The sequence below is a fragment of the Lonchura striata genome, chromosome 6 (assembly GCF_050655825.1).
Source record: "Lonchura striata isolate lonStrDom1 chromosome 6, ASM5065582v1, whole genome shotgun sequence".
NCBI lineage: Eukaryota > Metazoa > Chordata > Aves > Passeriformes > Estrildidae > Lonchura > Lonchura striata.
The window spans coordinates 26,316,298-26,333,464 of record NC_140708.1 but is presented as its reverse complement, the minus strand read 5'-3'; the positions used below and the strand labels follow the sequence as shown (position 1 = coordinate 26,333,464).

Sequence of the window (17,167 nt, the reverse complement as noted above, 5' to 3'; positions counted from 1 at the left end):
ACAAAACAGTCAAGGCCAATAAATGTAAAATTTACCGTTAAAAAAAAAAAAAAAAAGTATTAGGCTTTAGACTCCATGTGGCTATTCTATTTTCAAGGAAGTAATGGTTGAAGGGTTAGATGTTCCCCTTATAATCTCGTTTGGCCACAGAAGAGAGCCCCACCACTCCTCCAAATGCTCTGCTCAGCTCCTACGAAACCGTAATAACCCTTCCTGCTCTCAGAAGCAAGAGCCGGTGTGGGAAGCTGGGGGTGAAGGGACGGAGCGTTCTCAGGGCACCGGGACGACCCGCAGCGCTCCGGGAGCGCCCAGCCCGGGCCAAATGGGGGAGGGTTAAAGGGAAGTGGGCATGGGCAGCATGGGCCGCAGCTGAGCCCGGGGAAAGTGAGAGACAGATGGGAAGGCTCGGGAGGAGAGGCAGAACAAAGTGCTCCCGCGTGAGGAGGGGAACTGTTTCCTGCGAGGGGAACCGCGGGGATGGAGTTTGTGCAGGGAAGGAGGATGTTGTAGTCCCCCCCCCCCACCCCAATGCTGAAAAGGAGCACTCCCTTATCTGGTCCCCATGTCCCCGGTAAGAAGTGATCTGGGGCGGCTCTGAACGAGCTCTCATCCCCTGGATTTGCCCTCCCCACTCCCGGGCTCGTAACTCGGGGCTGCAGCCGCCGGGCTGGGCTGTCCCGTCCGACGGGCGAGCGGCGCAGAGCCGGCCCCAGGCTGCCCGGCCCTGCCCTGCCCTGCTCTGCCCTGCCCTGCCCGGCCCTGCCCTGCCCGGCCCGGCCCTTCCCTGCCGGGACAACACGCAGCGCTGCCGTCCCTGCCGTGATTTCAGCCCGCGGGGTTTGCGGGGACCACGCTGGGACACGCGGGGCTGCGAGGCCGAGCGGCGCCAGCCCCGGGGCGCTCTCGGGGTGCAGGCTCGGCGTGCCGGCTGGGTGTGTGCGGCTCCCCGCGCTCCCGTGCCAGGTGAGCGCTGGCTAGCGGGAATAACGGGGCATCCCAGCTCGGGGCCTACGAGCTGCGGAACGGCTGGCGAAGCAGAAGCCGATCTCTGTTCGAAAGGGTGCTAATGCTCACTTAACATAATGACTCCTTAGCCGCAGGTATATTCAGCAAGCACATGAAATACCTTGCCTTTGGCAGGGCTAGCTGGCAAATACCGTTGTTTCCCGGTAATTGCTCAAGTGAACGCGAGACGTGATGCTCACTTGGCTGAGTTCCTAATGGTATCAGGTTCCTCCGAATGTCTGCGTGATAATTTCTCTCCTACCTTCAAAAATCGGCTCTCTCTAGAAGGCAACTACTACGTTCCAGTTGTCTAGAAAGCTTTATGTGAAGTAATTTCATTTTTGCTAAAGCTGTCCGACTCTGGCATTAAAATGTGAATGCAAGTTTTTCCTTTGATCTGAGAGAAAGAAACTCGGACTTCATGCTTTATTCCTGATTGTTTGAATTTCTCCTTCACCGTATTTTAGCCCTGGCAGCAGTAAAGGGGCACAAGCGTCAGTGATACCTGCACGGTATCAGCCCCTCGCAGGAGATGGGATGGGATGGTTCGGCTCCGGCACGGCAGCCGATCCCCGGCAGCGCGGCGGGGAGCACCCCGCCTTTGTGTCTTCAATGGCACCAAATAACCCAGCACAGGAACGCTCTCCGGCACCGCAAAGCGGTGCGAGCAGCTGAGCTACAAATGGGAACGGGGAAAGGCGGGGGAAAAAAAAAAAAAAAAAAAAAAAAAAAAAAAAAAAAAAGCCCGGTCGATTAGCTGGGGAGGAGTAGTTTAATGCTCGTGGGGTGGAACTGACGGAACCCCCGGCCCGGCGGCTCTCGAGGAAGAGCTGTATAATCTGAAACTGGGCTCCCCGGGGAGGTAAAGGGGATGGGAGGGGACAATTGCCAGAGCGCTAACTTCAAAGACCTTCTCCCCTGCAGTGCGTGCGCGGAGGGGGAGAAACCTGATTGAATTAACGCCGCGGGGCGGGGGAGCCGCCAGCAACCGCGCTCGGAACCGCCCGTCCCAATTTGGCTACAGCAGCCATCAGAGGATTTGGAATAGGGTCGGGCTATACCACCCCCCTGCAGCTCCTAGACATGGTGGAGCCGCTCCAGGGACCTCTTTACAAACTAGGTGAATTATACGGCGTTGTGTGCTAATCGAGAGAGATCTCGCACTGTTAGGCCATTACATCTAATTGCTGCCCATTATCTCTTTCTTTGATACTCAATTAGATGACAATTAACTTGATAAATCCCACCGAAGTGGAGGGGGGAAGAAAGAGGAGAGACTTCTTGGTCTCGACATGTTCCTTGTGTAGATTTTACTACTCTTCCTTTGTATTTGTGTTTTAAACTCCTAGACTTCAACCTAGTGTTATCCTCTAATTGTACCAAATAGGGAGCTAATCCCAGCGTCTCTTTGGTATTCAGGTAAGCTGAGTGCTTTAATTCTTATTTCAGCTCCCAGTTATCCTGCCTGGGCAATTCTGAACAACTGTGGAGGTGTCACAAGTCCTCAGGCACTGTGGCGATGGGGTACATAGAAATTCAAGTACTCAAGTTTGTTTCGAGCTAACTTGTACTAAATTTATCTAGGTTCTTTGTCCATTAGTTCTGCAAAGCACACAGAAATATTTCCCCGATAAATTGTTTTTAATGCAAAGTGCGTGTTTATTCCTGCAGTCGCTGAATGAGGATATCTGGGCTTGCAGCGTGTGAGTCGGGAGGGAAGAGGGTGAAGCGCTGCCGGCTGAGTCAGTAGCATTTGTCATTTATTGCGTGTTAGCCCGCATTGTTCCCGTGGGCAAAGGAGCGGCGGGGTGATGGCACTGTTAGTGTTCACGGGTACTTCAAACAGAAAAGCATCTATTCCCAAACAATCGATCTCGTTGATGCCTAATTGACTATCTAATAGCACCTATCAGGACATCAAAGGACACGCTGAATAACCAAGTTAGCATTTCCAAAGGGGAGCAGTGGAGGGTACAAACAGCCATCATCTGTCCCACCGGCCGGGAGCCCAGCCCGGCCCTGCGGCTGCCTGTGGGCCTGGCATTCCTGGGGCCCCTTCTGAAGAGCAAACTCTCTTGTCTTGCCTGCACTTTTAGTCATGTTTAAAACCCCGCTCCTTAAAATGAGTCTACTTACCTCTGAAGGGCTGCTACCCTTCCCCAGGCTCTCTCCTCCTGTCCATTCGCACACAGTTAAACATGTTTTTTTGTGTTGTTTCAATGTTGGAGACTTTTTTGTTTGGGTTTGTTGGGTTTTTTGCTTTCTCATAGTGAAGTGGGTAGTATTGCACCCCCTGTCATTTCCACTCCTCCAGTTTTGTCAAGAAGATATTGGAAAATCTGCCCTTTTCATAAATATAATTAAGATCTGCCTATGATGGAGCCGCTATCCCAGATCTGGTGGCCTAGTACATCAATTTTCAATCTATGATAAATGCTATGATAGTTTGGTCTGTATATTGTTTTGGGGGTTTTGTTTGGGTTTGGTTTTTTTTTGTGTTTTTTTTTGTGTTTTTTTTTTTTTTTGTTTGTTTGTTTGGTTTTTTTTTGTTTGTTTTTTTCCCCATGGTTTACATACATACATGGCTAGCAGTTAGAAAAATTGCAACATGAAGATATGCCCAACTATTCTAGCAATTATTCCCCTTGAGAAGGACTATTTTTCTGTTGGCAAAATGTATCCACTTTTTTTTTATGATTTCATGCAAAATTAATGTGGTTACCTGCTGAAGGCCTTGGCACACAAATAGCATTTCTAGTCAACAAAAGTACTTCAGCATCTGGAAAAGGATGAGTATTTAGTGTCTTGTGCAGGAGATACTGCAGCCTGAACGATGGGCTGGACCCTCCTCAGGCAATACCTTCATGCTGTAGAGCTGCTGCAGTCCTGTCTGTTCCCATGGGTTTATATGCCATGTGTGTACAAAGCCCCAGATGAAATATTCCCAGGCATACCAGTGACAGAAATCTACCATTTGTCCGTGGAAGTCTTGTAGAGTTCTCATGAGAAGAGCACTCTGTCCTGGCAGCCATATCTTATCCTGGCATGAATCACTGCACTGACATTCGGGGTATCACACCGAGTTACAAGAGTGCATAAGCTTTCAGTACATTTCTTGAAGCAGCAATCATGTTTCCTATGGTTGTAATGCTTACATACAAAGGCAGAGCAATAAATATTTTGAAATGTGATTTGGAGAAATGGGTCCACTATGTTCTTAATGTAAGAATGTAAAAAAAAAAAACAAAAAAAAATCCATCAATTTTTCAATATTACACAATATCTGAAGTTCTGAGTACACTGAATTCTATAGGAAAATACAAAAATTTCCTTGAGAATTTAGATTTGTTTTTCATCATGCTTGTACATCAATTGAATGCTGTAAAAATTTCACATGATAGGAAAGAATTGAATGGAAGTAAATTTGTGTCTCATATGAGCCCCATAGGGCTCAAGGTGAGGGGAAGATTTAACTGTAGATGTAGCACCTCTATCCACCCAGGGTCGTTAAAGTTTTCAAGTTTCTCAAGCTGCCACCTCTTTCTAATGGGAACTACAATAGCCACATAACACTTTCCACACTTTTCCCATCTGTTCCAGGGTTTTGTGGTCCACAGATGCAGCTACTTTCATCTGGAGTTGGGAGGATCCTAGTGTTGGGTTTAAATATCCCGCTCAATAGGCTATTCAGATTGGAGTCTAATAATAAAAACAAAACAACAACAACAAAAAACTAAAACCAAAAACCCCCGGTTTTCATTGACTTTCAGAAAACTATGACAGGTCAGCTGCTTCCCTGCATTCCCAGACAAAGGAGAGGGAGGAAATGGCAGCAGTCCTTCAGGGTTAATATTGTTGCCTTCTATAAGACACATAATGTATCAGTGCAAATGTTGGTCTTTTTAGGCACAGCACCGTGTGGTCATCTCGTGTCTGGTTCAATTCTGGCACTTGGGGATGAAGTGTCTCTCCTAGAGTGTAGTCCCTGGGTGTTTCTGTGCACGGGTGAGGGCCCTGCAGGGCATGGGGCACCCAAGGCTGCCTGGCTTGGCACAGATTTCTTCTGCTGGAGAAAGGGTGAGGGAGCCTGCCCTGCTGGAGGCAGAGTCCATGCTGCTTGCTAGGTAGGTGCGTGCTCAGTTTAGGAGCTCCTGAATGCCAGTGGTTTTCCTGTATTTTGTATTAACTTATTTCTGGTGAGGTAAATGAGTTTCTCTGTGGGAAAATAGGAGTTTTTCTGCTTGGATTTGTCCACATCTGAGGTTATTCAGAAGTTGCTGCTCTGACATAAGATTGGAGACAAGATAGCGATGCTTCAGAAAAAGAGGGACCAAACACGAGTGGAATAGTTAAGGAACATTTATTAAATCCTGAAGTTATTAAAACTAATGTGCAGGCTCTTAGTTCATTTGGGGAACAGAACCTATCCCTGCTTGACTGAAATGTGTCTCGAATTTAAATGTTCGTGTTATAGTGGTTTTGGTTGGGTCAGTGGCGTGCGGTTTTGATCCAGGATGGGGTCCAGCTGTATTCAGCTGCTTGGGCATTTGCATTGCTTGTGAATATCAGCCAAAATGAGTCTTGCGCCAGCAGTAAGTGAAACTCCTTTAGCGACTGGGCCCAGCACCCCTCAAAGAGTAGGGCGATCTCTCTGTCGGGACTGTGCCGAGGCAACAACAACCTTTCCCATCCCTGCCCTGAGGGAATGGTGTTGCAAGCAAAGCTCCAGGAGGCATCCAGCTCTTGGGCTCCGTGGGCTTGGTAAGGTGTTAGCATTGCTCAGGTGCCTGGATTTTATCCCTCCCCCGGGGCCAGTGTGGGGATAAACCGACTTTGTCGGATCGGGAGGGGTCGATAACCCTCTACACATTCCCGCGGAGTTACGGGAATACCTGAGACAATGAAAATTAACAGAACGAATATGAGGTTGTTCCAAATTATTTTCATAATAAACTGGGGAGGTTGTTTAATTGGGGTTTGGTTAACTTATTTTTTTCCTCCTCACATTGCCCACGTGTGTGTGAACCTAGATTATTGCTGTGTTTTAGAAAGAAACAAACTACTTCCCTGTTAGACACAGGTTTATGGTGTCCACTTCTTCCGGTGACGCATCCGAGCAGGAACTCTGAGGATTTTGGAATCGTCATTGAAATTGAGGTCTTATCGGTGCATTTACCCAGTTAGAGGGATTTGCTCTCGCTTCCATTCTCCTTTAAGCGAGAGTTAGGATGTGAGTTATTAAAGTTTCGCTACTGCCGGTGTGCTCGTGCTTGGTGTGGTATTTTTTACGGCGTGACCAAAAGCCCAGTGAAGTTGAGCAAAGTAAGAACCTGGAGACGGGCTGAGTTGCCGAAATGCTCCTTTCCCCAGCCTAGCTGTGCTGGGAAATGTCTTGGTATCCTCCCTGCATTACAAGAGCCCCGTTCTTCTCGGGAAGCGGCATATGGATTGGGGTAGTATGAAGCGGATGAGGTGCGAGCTCCCCTGCTCACTTAGCGCTTTGATCACTAAACGACTGGGGAGATGGGTTGCGTTTTCTGGCTAGACAGACGGCGCCAAGTTCAAGCTGAGAGGGCCCGAGGCTCTGCTCACCCCCCGCCTGGCTTGGCCCGGAGAGTGAGGGTTGAGTCCCGTGGATAGGGACTTCTTGACATTGGCCCCCCATGGCTTTTCCCAGGGAGGAAAAAGGACGGTGGGACTGACGGAGGCTCTACCCGAGGTTTGTTGTCCCTCGCCTCTGCCTCGGCGCCGTGGGTGTGGGTCTCGGGGCTGCTTTCGGGCATCTGTGCAGGGTGGGACCCCGCGATTGGAAAGGGAGCGGTAAACGCGCCCCGCCACCGGCAGCCACGCTGTCTTTAGACGCCCGCTTGCGGGGCTGGGGCTGCCCGTGCCCTGCCCTCCAGGGGAGAGGGGCAGCTTTGCACTTCAAGGGGGTCTCCCCGGCCCCGCAGACACGCTGGAGCCAAGGGCTGTAGACATTTGCCAGACGTGTGAACTTTCCTCCTCGCTGGTAGCTGTTATCTCTGCTCGATTCCCACTTTGATGTGGGTTCGCACTTACGAACGACCTCTCCCGGGACGGAGCGCCCATATAAGAGCGGGCCACGGCCGTGGGACGCCCAGCCCCTCTCCGCCATGAATCAGGCCCAGATCCCTTCGGCAGAAACCAAGCCCCACGGGCTCAGGCCCCACATCTGCTGCGCGCCCCCTCCCCGCGCCCCCAGCTCTCTGGGCAGTCCCACGCTCCTGGTCAGAGCCAAGCCCCGGCGCAGCAGCCCCCAGCCGGGCCAGCCCGCGGACAGCGAGCCCTTCGCGGCGGAGCGGAGCCGAGACGACCCCCGGGACATCACCGACCCCTGCCCGTCGGAGACAGGTGGGTGAGGAGGGAGAGGGGGGCGGGCTGGGGACACGCCGGGATCCGCGCTGTCGCCGGTGCAACGGCCTGGCAGGGCTGAGGGGCGGCGGAGGCACTGCCCCAGCCGGGCAGGGGCCTCACCGCCGCTCCTCCTCCTCCCGTGCAGCCCCCGACGGCGGCTGGCTCAGCGCCGACGAGTCCTCGGGCTACGAGAGCGAGAGCGCGGGCGGGGAGCGCGCCGCGGCCGCGGGCGGGCGGCAGCGCCGGGCGCGCACCGCCTTCACCTCGGAGCAGGTCTGCCGGCTCGAGAAGACCTTCCAGCGCCAGAAGTACCTGGGCGCCACGGAGCGGAGGAAGCTGGCGGCTGCCTTGCGCCTCTCGGAGATCCAGGTTAGTCCCGCAGGAAGCGGATCCTTCGCGGGCCCGCTTGGCAGGAGCAGCCGGGGTCGGCGGTTCCGTATCTGTCTTACCTGAGATGAACAGACTCTTGAGTTTAGTAGGGGCTGTGAGATCCCTCGGCGATTAAAGAGTTAGGACTCTGGGAAATTTGCAGCACTTTCTACTGGGAGACCACCATCAAGGTTTTTTTTTTATTATTATTTCTTAGTGAGATAAACTGTCCTGGATATACGGTGATCTGCATGTAGACCATGCAGAGCTCAAAACTGGTCTTAAAGACTCTTAATAGATTATTGTAAAATCCCTGAACGCAAGCACTCTTCCTCTACATCCCGCAGATCCTCTGCCTCCTGCTAAGTAGGGCAAAAGCATCAGTCCCACTGTGTCAATTCTGTCTGAAGCAAAATGGCAGAAGCAGCTAAGATAGTTGTTGTGCACAGTTGTTTCATAGCTTGCTCATTATCCTTAGGCAAAATTCTTTATCTGTCTTCTGCACCTTCCCCCCCCCCCCCCCCCCTCTTTCTTTTTGTTGCTTAGATCAAGACCTGGTTTCAGAACCGGAGGATGAAACTGAAGAGGCAGATACAGGACCACCAGCACAGCCTTGTGTCCCCTGTTCCATTCCACAGCTACGCCCCGGGGACCTCGCCAGCTCTGTTTCAGGACCGTCTCCACTACCCCTTTGCTGCCCAGCACCAGAGACTCCTGCCTTTCACCCCGATGCCTGCTGTGCAGTTCAGCTTCTCCTCTCCCAGATACGACGCATCGCAAAGCACCTACCACTTGATGGCAAATGAACTGCCCTACTACCATCAACACCTTCTTCCTCATCCTTCTTTCCATCTGGCTATTCAGAACAAAATGGACAGGCAATGCCACCCAGTATATGCATTATAGTGATAAAGTAGTGTTTTATACTGTAATGTACTTCATGCTCAGAATCTCTTGCCTAATTTGGAAGAATGTCTATTATTTTAAGTTAAATGTGAACATGAATAACTTTATATTTTATAATTAATATAAAAATATTAATTAATCTAGTCTAAAATGTGTTATGTAGATGGTTTTCATTGCTCCCCCCAGTTTTTCATAATTGTGTATATATATATATATATATATATATATAAATAAAATATGAATAATATTATATGTGTCAAAAAGATTGCACTTGTGCAGTACAAACTGCAGTGGTCACTTGTCCTCCTGTGTAAAGGTAGTGGATTTAATGGTTAAATACATTTTGTCTTGACTTTCCTACTGTCCCACCGAGATTGTCTGTTGTTGAGTGTTTGGTAGCCTGGACAGAGGCAACTGCATCCAGTTGCCCTGCACTGTGCTTTGAGCAAAGTACATCCTGCAGAGGAAAGATAAGCTGTCAGTGAATTTCTCTTCTGGATATAAATCTAATAGTACAAATCTAGTCCCATCATCCATGTGAAGGCAGCAGTGGTAATAATATTAAGTCAGTATATCTTTAAGCAGGAATTAACAGATTCAGGCCTTAATTAAATTTAACAATTGACAAAGCAAACTCAAGCAAAAAAAATTTGGTGTAATTGTGTTTGGTTCAAAGCCATATCATCTGATTGGAATTGTAGGCTGAAAATTTGGCCTTTGTCTCATCACTAGAAAACAATTATAATTGGCAATTTGAACTTTTTTAGCATCTTTATCTATTCCCTTTAAACATAAAAATTTTGTTTTAGTAATCCTGAAATGTGTTGGGTTTTTTTAGTTCTTCCTGCGATTGGTGTTCACACCTAACAGCACTTAATGCATATTTCTTAGTCTAGATTTTAATGAAGTTTTGTTACTTTACCTATAAGGCCTTTGAAATACATTACTTGACTGTTGCATTGTAGTCTGAATTTCTACCCTCTTCCCTCTAATTCAGTGAGTCCTATGATTTTTGATGTAATAGCCTAGGGGCTCCTCACTTGTGAAAAAAAAAATACTTGAAAGAGGTGAAGGGAATTTTCAGTGAAGTGTGTTCTAAGTGACCTAGAAATGCACAGGTCGTCCCTGCAGCTGCCTGGCTGTGTCACGGATCGGTGCTGCCCTGGTGGGGCACAGAGAAGGAGTGTGGTGGGGAAATTCCTTCGAGTGTCTCCCAGCTTCCCCTTCTCCCTTTTGTCTGCCAAACGTGATGGAGGGGGGTGCTGGGAGGGGAATGGTACAGGACATGGAGGGTGGAGGGAGCAGAGGGGAAAGGGAATGCATGGCACAAAGCTGAAGCAGGCCCCTTTTTTTTATCTTGTGAGAAGAGGAAGGGAGGGTTTGGGTTTTGTTCTTGGTGGTGATGATTTTTATTTTGTTTTGTGTTAGATTTTTGTCTATTTACAGCTGCAGAGTAGTCTAACCATCACCTAGCAAGCAAGTTAGATTGGTCTGGATTGAGGAAGGAGATGTAGTCACACCTGCTTTATACTGATATAAGGTCTCTGGTTTCCCATTGTCTAAAGGTTTGGCTTTGCCACTTTCCATAAAACTTGCTTTGTGACTTTTAGGAACAGCCCTAAGTATTCCTAGAATCAAGCCTAAACTAATTCTGCAGTTTAAAAATTAGGGGGGCTATCAAGTCACAGCTGCAACTTTTGGAAGTAGAAAATGAAATATTTTCTTTTTGGGTGTCCCAAGAGACCTGAATTGATGAACAATTCGTTTTCATAAGCAGATTTAAATTGCAAGTGTGCATGACACTGGCACCAACATGCATGCTTGCCTGTTAATTCTTTAGTTTTATCTCTCTTCTAGTGCATAAATGCAACATGTCCATCAAACAACAGGTGAGATCACTGGAAGAATAGTGCAGAATATACACATAAAAGAGAATACTGGGCAACTTGTTTAGTTTTGTTCATAGTGTTTTTACCTTCAGTAATATTTTAATTTAAATGCACAAATGTTTCCTTAAAAACCCCCACAATTGCCTGTTAAATTACACAGTTACTACAAAAATTTCTGTGTGTACAGTACACCACTTTTTTAGTGTATATCCCCACATGATTATAGGTTATTTTCTGAAAACTTTTAGATAGGGAAATTTATAGAGAAATTTCTATACAACATGGTGACAACTGTAGGAATAAAGAGATTTCATGTCCTCCACTTCCACTCTCAGTATAATTTCTCCAATATGCGTAAATTATTTTCTCCTCTGATCAAACTTTATGTTAAAAAATAATTCAAAGAATCTTTAGTTTATTTAATATAGCAAAATAAGTTAAAGAGTTACTCTTAGAGGTATTTGGCACTTTTTTGAGATTACAGATAATCGTTCACATTTTTAGCAGGAAGGAAGATCAGGTTGGAACATCAGTCTTTTATGTTCGGTGGTTAGAGTCACTGCTGGAAGCACAGAAGAGTAACAAGATAATCCTGGCCCGGGAGGCAGTAGTAAAGCTGGACTTGGCAAAACTGGCTGAAGAGACTGAGCTGGAACAGAAGGTAACAACAAGGCAGGGTTTGGCAGAGCTGGGTGAAGGGAAACAGCAGAGGCAGCAGAGACATTGACATCCACCCCATGAGGATAGCTGGATGTAGCCGTGTCTGGGTAACAATGATAGGGCAAAAACAAGCCCGAGAAAAGAGCTTCGATCTTGGCATCTTGAGTCTGGCGTTTGAACTTCATACGACGATTCTGAAACCAGGTTTTTATCTGAGGATAAGAAAAAAGAGTCAAGAACCAAACCCCTTATCCCTTTTCCGTGTAGTAATACACCCTGAACACACACTTATTGTCAAAGTAACCGAATACATTAACAGTAAAGGTGTAAGGTTAATAAATTTGGCCTATATTTAATGCAGAGTAATTGTCTTGGCATGATGAGGAATTGAACCATGAATACTCCATGCTGCATGGCAAGCCAATACCCAGATATGGATCAGAGCTGTAACACAAGACTTGTGCAGTGGGGCTAAAAGGGTAGGGGTATTTCTGTTCAAAAATCCTGTCATATAGATACATACCCATGAGAAAGAATTAGCCTGAAAACTGAGGTTCTGGAGGTTGCAAAAGTACTTTTACCCCCAGTGAAGTTTCAGCTTTTGAACTTGCATTCACCATTTTCCATTTGCCCCTTGTCCCTGGAGCACCCGGAGCTGAGCCGGGCGCGGCCGTGCCGGGTGAGGCAGGGCTGGCACTTTGCTCAAGCCCCGTTTGCTGCCAGCGGGGCGAGGCTGACGGGTGGTCCGGGCCGCCGCACCTGCAGGAGCTGTCACTGTCACTGTCACTGTCGCTGTCACTGTCACTGTCACTGGCCCGTCCCACGGTGACCGTGAGGTGCCTCCCAGCCCCGGGGGCCCGTGTCCCGCTCGGGCAGAGGGCGAGGCCGCGCTCACCTGGCTCTGGGAGAGGTTCAGCACGGCGGCCAAGCGCCGCTTCTCGCCGGCGCCGATGTAGCGCTGCTCGCGGAAGCTGCGCTCCAGCTCCTGCAGCTGCGCCGCCGAGAACTTGGTGCGGGGCCGCGCCGCGCCGTGTCCGGGGCGCTCCGCGGCCTCCCGCTCCCGGGCCGAGCCTGCGGGGGCAGATGGAGCGTCTGAAGGGGCGACCCTTCGGGGGACCCTTCCCTCGGCGGGCCCGGGGCCCGCGGGCGGTGACACAGCGGCGGCCGTGCCCCGCCCGCGGTGACCGCCGCTCTGCGGGGGGACCCAGAGGGCACGGCCGGGACTCACCGGGCATCTCTCGGGCTCCGCCGCTGCTGCTCTGGGCCAGCCACTCCACCGAGAAGGGCCCCTTCTCCATGTCCCCAGCCCTGCCGGCCCTCACTGGAGCCGCCCCGCATGCCGGGGCAAACATTTAAAGCGCCGTCCCCGGCATGGTTTGAAAAGACCCAGAGCATCAAATGAGGCCGGGGACAAAGGACCTCATTGAGAGGCGCTTTAATCTCCCCTTTCAGGTGATTGTTACATCCGCCTAATCTCCGAGTGCAGTAGTTTGCAGAACTCAAGGCTGCCTGACCTGGCGCCAAGTTCAGCGCGGAGTCGTCTCACCACGTCGGTGCCGGGAATTGCATCACGGCCTGGGCTTCTTCCCGCTGCTCGAGCTGCCCTCGGCCCCCGTCATTTCCAGTCTTTATCTTCTGCTATAAAGGACGAGGATTCAGAAGGGTCAGATAACACAGAAGGACAGGGAGAAGCCTCTTTTATGAGTCTTACACCCAAACTTTGCCTCTTGCATGTTTGGTGCAAGGCTTGGTAGAATCCCCTTGCCTATCAACAGCAATGGAAGTAGGGACGTGAGGCAGGAACAAGTCCTCATCAGATAGAAATCGTGAAGTCCTGAAGAAACACTGATACAGTATCTTACCAATATGCCTGTGAGCAACTCTGTTCTCCATGTCTGGGTGGGTAAAGGTTGCTTGAGCTTGGAGTTACTTGGATAATGCAGGATTAACTATTTTTTGGTGCTGTCCATGAGGCAGAGTGCTGCAGTCAGGACTCTCATCTCCCTCTGATGTCTTAGGTACACTTACTGACTTCAGTTTACGTAGAATCAGAGATTTTAAGACGCCTTTAGGGAGAGAATGGTTGAAACTAGAGGGCAGACATTTGCACAGCGATTTGTTAGGTCATTTTCAGAAAAGAGGATGGGACGTTTTGAATAATTTGAGTTCATGCTTATGAGTTTATTTAAGAATTAAATTAAGCAATGAGCAGTTATTTGTCAGGATATTGGACAGGATAGGAGACACTGAGAAAATTACTAGTTCGCTTGAATGTGTCTGTTCATGTCCTAAAACGCCATCTCTTTTCCCTGCATCCCAAGAAAGAAATGTGTGCATTTCAAAGTAAACAATTCTGATGTTCTTATGAAGTAGATCAAAGAAGAGGAGTGTAAACTCTGTTCAGAGGCAGCCTGTTCAAGGATGATTCAGATAAGGGTGAGAAAAAAAACGACTTTTACGGTCTGAAGTGGGCTTGGGATGGCACAGTCCTTATCCTCTGCGAACACGGGCTAACACATTTACAGGTTGTTTCAGTAAACAGTCACCGCTGCTTGAGTTTATACAGTCAGAGATAATGAAGCAGCTTCCACGCGGAGCGGAACATGTTTGAGACAACGTGCTAATTCTTCAACTTCAAAGAAATTCATGTCCCCTTTTACGGAGGGTGATGTATTTATAGTGAGACGGCATAAGTAAGATAATGCTACTCTCGCAGCTCTCTCTCTTCCTTAGTTTTCTGTATTTCTCAGGAAGATTATTATTTCCTCCCAAAAAATGCAATGTAATTTTGTTAACTATGCTGAAGCATAACACACGTAAGAATTTTTTACTCTGATGTTGAATATTCTTCATATATACACTCATCTGCTTTTATAAAGTATTTTGCTCTTGTAATAAAAAGAGAAAAAAAACCCCACCATCTCTTGAATATCTACCTGAGTAGTCTTGTTTTGTTTGGCTTTGTTGTTTTGGGGTTTTTTTTTTAATAAACATGACACTTCCAGTAGGTGACTACGTACTCTTCGAGGTAAAGCAATGACTTGACTGACCTAACACTTAGTTTTAAAGAAAAACTCTTCTGCCTAAGCCAGCAGGGACTGTGGTTGCATTGTCTCCATGTGATTATGATTCTGCCCAAAGCAATTTGCAGCTCTTAAAAGCAATTAAGATGCAAGTTGAAAGTTACAGCTTTTCTTATTAGTAAAAACCAATCCAAATCCACCACCAACACCGCCTCACTCCCCCTCTTAGCTAGCATCAGGTTATAGTAAAAATTACTGGGAAATGATTCAGTGTTCAGGGCGATTTGTTTGAAAAGGACCATTCCAAATAATGGACCATTCTTTTTTAGTTAGCCTGTTTCCTAGTCCTATAACCCTGCAAATTAATCCTGGAGAAAGTAAAGTTTGGTCTGGAAAAATGAGTAAGTACTAGACAGTTTCTGAAGTGAATCATTGTAATTTTAGTGTTACAGGTAACATCTAACCAGAAGAATTAGTAAGATATGGTTCCTTTGTTATATTAATGTTTTAAGGTTTTGATTATTATTGTGCTTTTTTAATAGATGAACAAATATCTTGAAACAATGAAGTTTTTGCCACTATGATGACAGTTTTTATATTTGTATTTTACTGTTAATGAAACATGCTGATTTGTGGGTATTTTAGTTTTTTTATCCTGCAATCATTGATCATGTTATTATTTGACTATATCATAATAATCGATTGCACCATTTCAGGAGAAAAGCCCTAATTTCAAAAGACGCAGGAAGCTAATACAATATTTTTTTTACCTCTAAGGAGAGCAATCTTTCAGACTATGGTTTAGGTTGTGAGGCTTTCTTCCTACTTTTTACATGCAGAAAACCTTGTACACACATACAATGAAAGTGACTCTGGTGGTTATTTTAGACACTGGCTCTTTTATTGTAAACAGAAGTAGATGATATAATGACTAAACTGTCCTGTGCTGGCATGTGACTGCACTAAAGATGCACAGTGTTCGATTATGTCAGAAAATCAATACGCATTTTATTTTGTTTTTAATGGGTTTTCATCTTGTTAGTGTGATTATTTGATTATTTACCCCTCTAAGACCTTTCTGTTATGTTTCCTTTGGTTGATATTTAAAATTTAGAGACTTGGGGTGTTGTGGTGTATGATTGATTGATTTTGGGGAGGCGGTATCCTAATTAACAACAAATTTTATTTTTGCCTAATGTTCATGCGTAGTGTTACTGTGATGATTTGCATAAGATACAGATCATGGCTTGAGGCAAAACTCCCATTAAAAGGACTTTGATGGCGTGATTTGATGTCATAAGCGACCATCACCTGAGAGCAATTACAAGTCAAAAGGTAATTGTCAGTGTGTTTCTGGTTAGCAATTAGCATTCGTCAGAACCTGTGATGAAACATTTAATTCCATTTTTCCATTGATTATCAGCACTTTTTATGAACTCGTGGGCTACAAAATCCAGGATGACTCAAACTTTGCATATAAATGGTAGCTGTAATTGTAGTGGAGGTGCAACTGTTCCACATTTTACTGCTGCGATTTAATGACAGTTTTTCTTGACAGAGCCCTCGGTGAGAACGTCTGGTGACACTTACAGCTCTGCTTTTTATTGTCTATTTAAGTGTCTTCTTCAAGTAACTTTATGATGTGTCTCATAGTTGTTAATGTTTTTAATCATTGAATCAGTTGTCAAGATAATTTCCTGCAAAGCAACAATTATTCTTTTGGTGTTGCTTTGAGCACAAAAAATATTACTGCATAGAAGATGTAGTAGCATTTGTCAGTATGCTAGCAATGAAAAATTCTGGAAACAGGTTATTCAGTTATTTTAACAAATATTAAAGACATTTATCAGATAAACACGTTACAAACTACATTGATTTCTATCTCATACAACAGACTTGCCTATCTAAATGAAACATGCTGAGTAGAACTACCAGCTCTGCTGTTGGAAGGAATTGATTCACTCCTGCTTTCATCTTTCTGGCCATGCTTTTCCCCATATGCTCTGAGTTTAGGTAGCTCTCTTGTCTATCAGGGAGTCCATTTGGGTTTCTAAGCCAGCAGGAAACAGGGGGAGAAAGAAAATAAAATGGTTTTTTAGGCAATTTGGATATATATCCGCTCACTGAAAAGTTGGCTGAGCTCTTTAACTTGTGCAGAGCAATGCTTGAAGCATGAGAGGGAGGAGGAAGAACCAGGATGATTCATTCAGTAGTGAGTAGATTTGTTGCTTTATATAAGTAAACGCAGGTGTCTCTACAGTCAATGAGTCAGTATAATTCCTCACTTTCTCCAGATGGAGACACTGAGGTAGAACCAGGTCAGAAGTGATTGATGTGCAGATGGAGATGTAACTCACTAGTAAATAAACACTGATTTTTGAATACAACGTCTACTTTTAGGGCTTCCTTTTTGCCACCTTTTCCAGCGGTTTGCCCTCTGCCCCAGCCGGGTGTCGCTGTCCGGCCGCTGGGCAGGGCTGGGGCCGGGCTCGGGCAGCGCCGCCCGCCGGGAAGCGCCGCGTGTCCCAGGGTGGGAAGGGCTTTTCTTCCTCGAATTAGCCATAGATAATGGATATCATCTTCTCCCCTCGCTTCCTTTAATGTAAAACAATACTTATTTTTTAGTATTAACATTCAAATACTGCTTAATCTTAATTTAACTCCCTCGACATATTATACAGCATGGAAAAAAAATTAAAGAAAAGCAGGGAGATTTTTGGCCCATCTCATGGAAAATCTGTCCCTGTTTGCTGTTCACTAGGCTTTCTTCACTGCAATTTATTTTCTTTTATTCCTTGCTTCACTTGACGTCCAGCTTCTCTTACCTATAGCTGTGAGGCTTAGGTCCTGCAGAATGGAGGAGTACGGGGAAAAAAAATAATAGTTTATTGGACTGAAAATTCAGTCCACATTTTAAGGCATGTTTTGTGAACTAGATTT

At 46.7% G+C, this 17,167-nt stretch overlaps 2 protein-coding genes across 2 annotated transcripts; one reads left to right on the top strand and one right to left on the bottom strand.

Moving 5' to 3' along the window:
- The first annotated feature begins 5,917 nt into the window (after window positions 1-5,917).
- On the top strand, window positions 5,918-9,012 carry LOC144246592 (homeobox protein vent1-like). Its single transcript, XM_077784505.2, has 3 exons — window positions 5,918-7,377; window positions 7,526-7,749; window positions 8,296-9,012. The coding sequence occupies exons 1-3, from the start codon at window positions 7,140-7,142 to the stop codon at window positions 8,653-8,655; spliced, it is 822 nt and encodes a 273-aa protein (XP_077640631.2). The 5' UTR covers window positions 5,918-7,139; the 3' UTR covers window positions 8,656-9,012.
- Window positions 9,013-10,942: 1,930 nt separating this feature from the next.
- Window positions 10,943-16,642, bottom strand: LOC146767060 (homeobox protein Nkx-2.5-like). Its single transcript, XM_085582596.1, has 3 exons — window positions 12,433-16,642; window positions 12,100-12,275; window positions 10,943-11,416 (listed from the first exon to the last, which is right to left on the bottom strand). Exons 1-3 carry the CDS (start codon window positions 12,554-12,556, stop codon window positions 11,045-11,047), a joined length of 672 nt encoding a protein of 223 aa, XP_085438722.1. The 5' UTR covers window positions 12,557-16,642; the 3' UTR covers window positions 10,943-11,044.
- Between the last annotated feature and the right edge of the window lie 525 nt (window positions 16,643-17,167).

Bases quoted from the DNA above. Each gene is read 5' to 3' on its own strand.
- LOC144246592 (XM_077784505.2), top strand. From the start codon at position 7,140: ATGAATCAGGCCCAGATCCCTTCGGCAGAAACCAAGCCCCACGGGCTC. The intron at 7,378-7,525 runs GTGGGTGAGGAG...CCTCCCGTGCAG, and splicing joins CCCCTGCCCGTCGGAGACAG to CCCCCGACGGCGGCTGGCTC. The intron at 7,750-8,295 runs GTTAGTCCCGCA...TTTGTTGCTTAG, and splicing joins TGCGCCTCTCGGAGATCCAG to ATCAAGACCTGGTTTCAGAA.
- LOC146767060 (XM_085582596.1), bottom strand. From the start codon at position 12,556: ATGTTTGCCCCGGCATGCGGGGCGGCTCCAGTGAGGGCCGGCAGGGCT. The intron at 12,276-12,432 runs GTGAGTCCCGGC...CTGCCCCCGCAG, and splicing joins CGGAGCCCGAGAGATGCCCG to GCTCGGCCCGGGAGCGGGAG. The intron at 11,417-12,099 runs GTGAGCGCGGCC...TCTTATCCTCAG, and splicing joins TGAACCTCTCCCAGAGCCAG to ATAAAAACCTGGTTTCAGAA.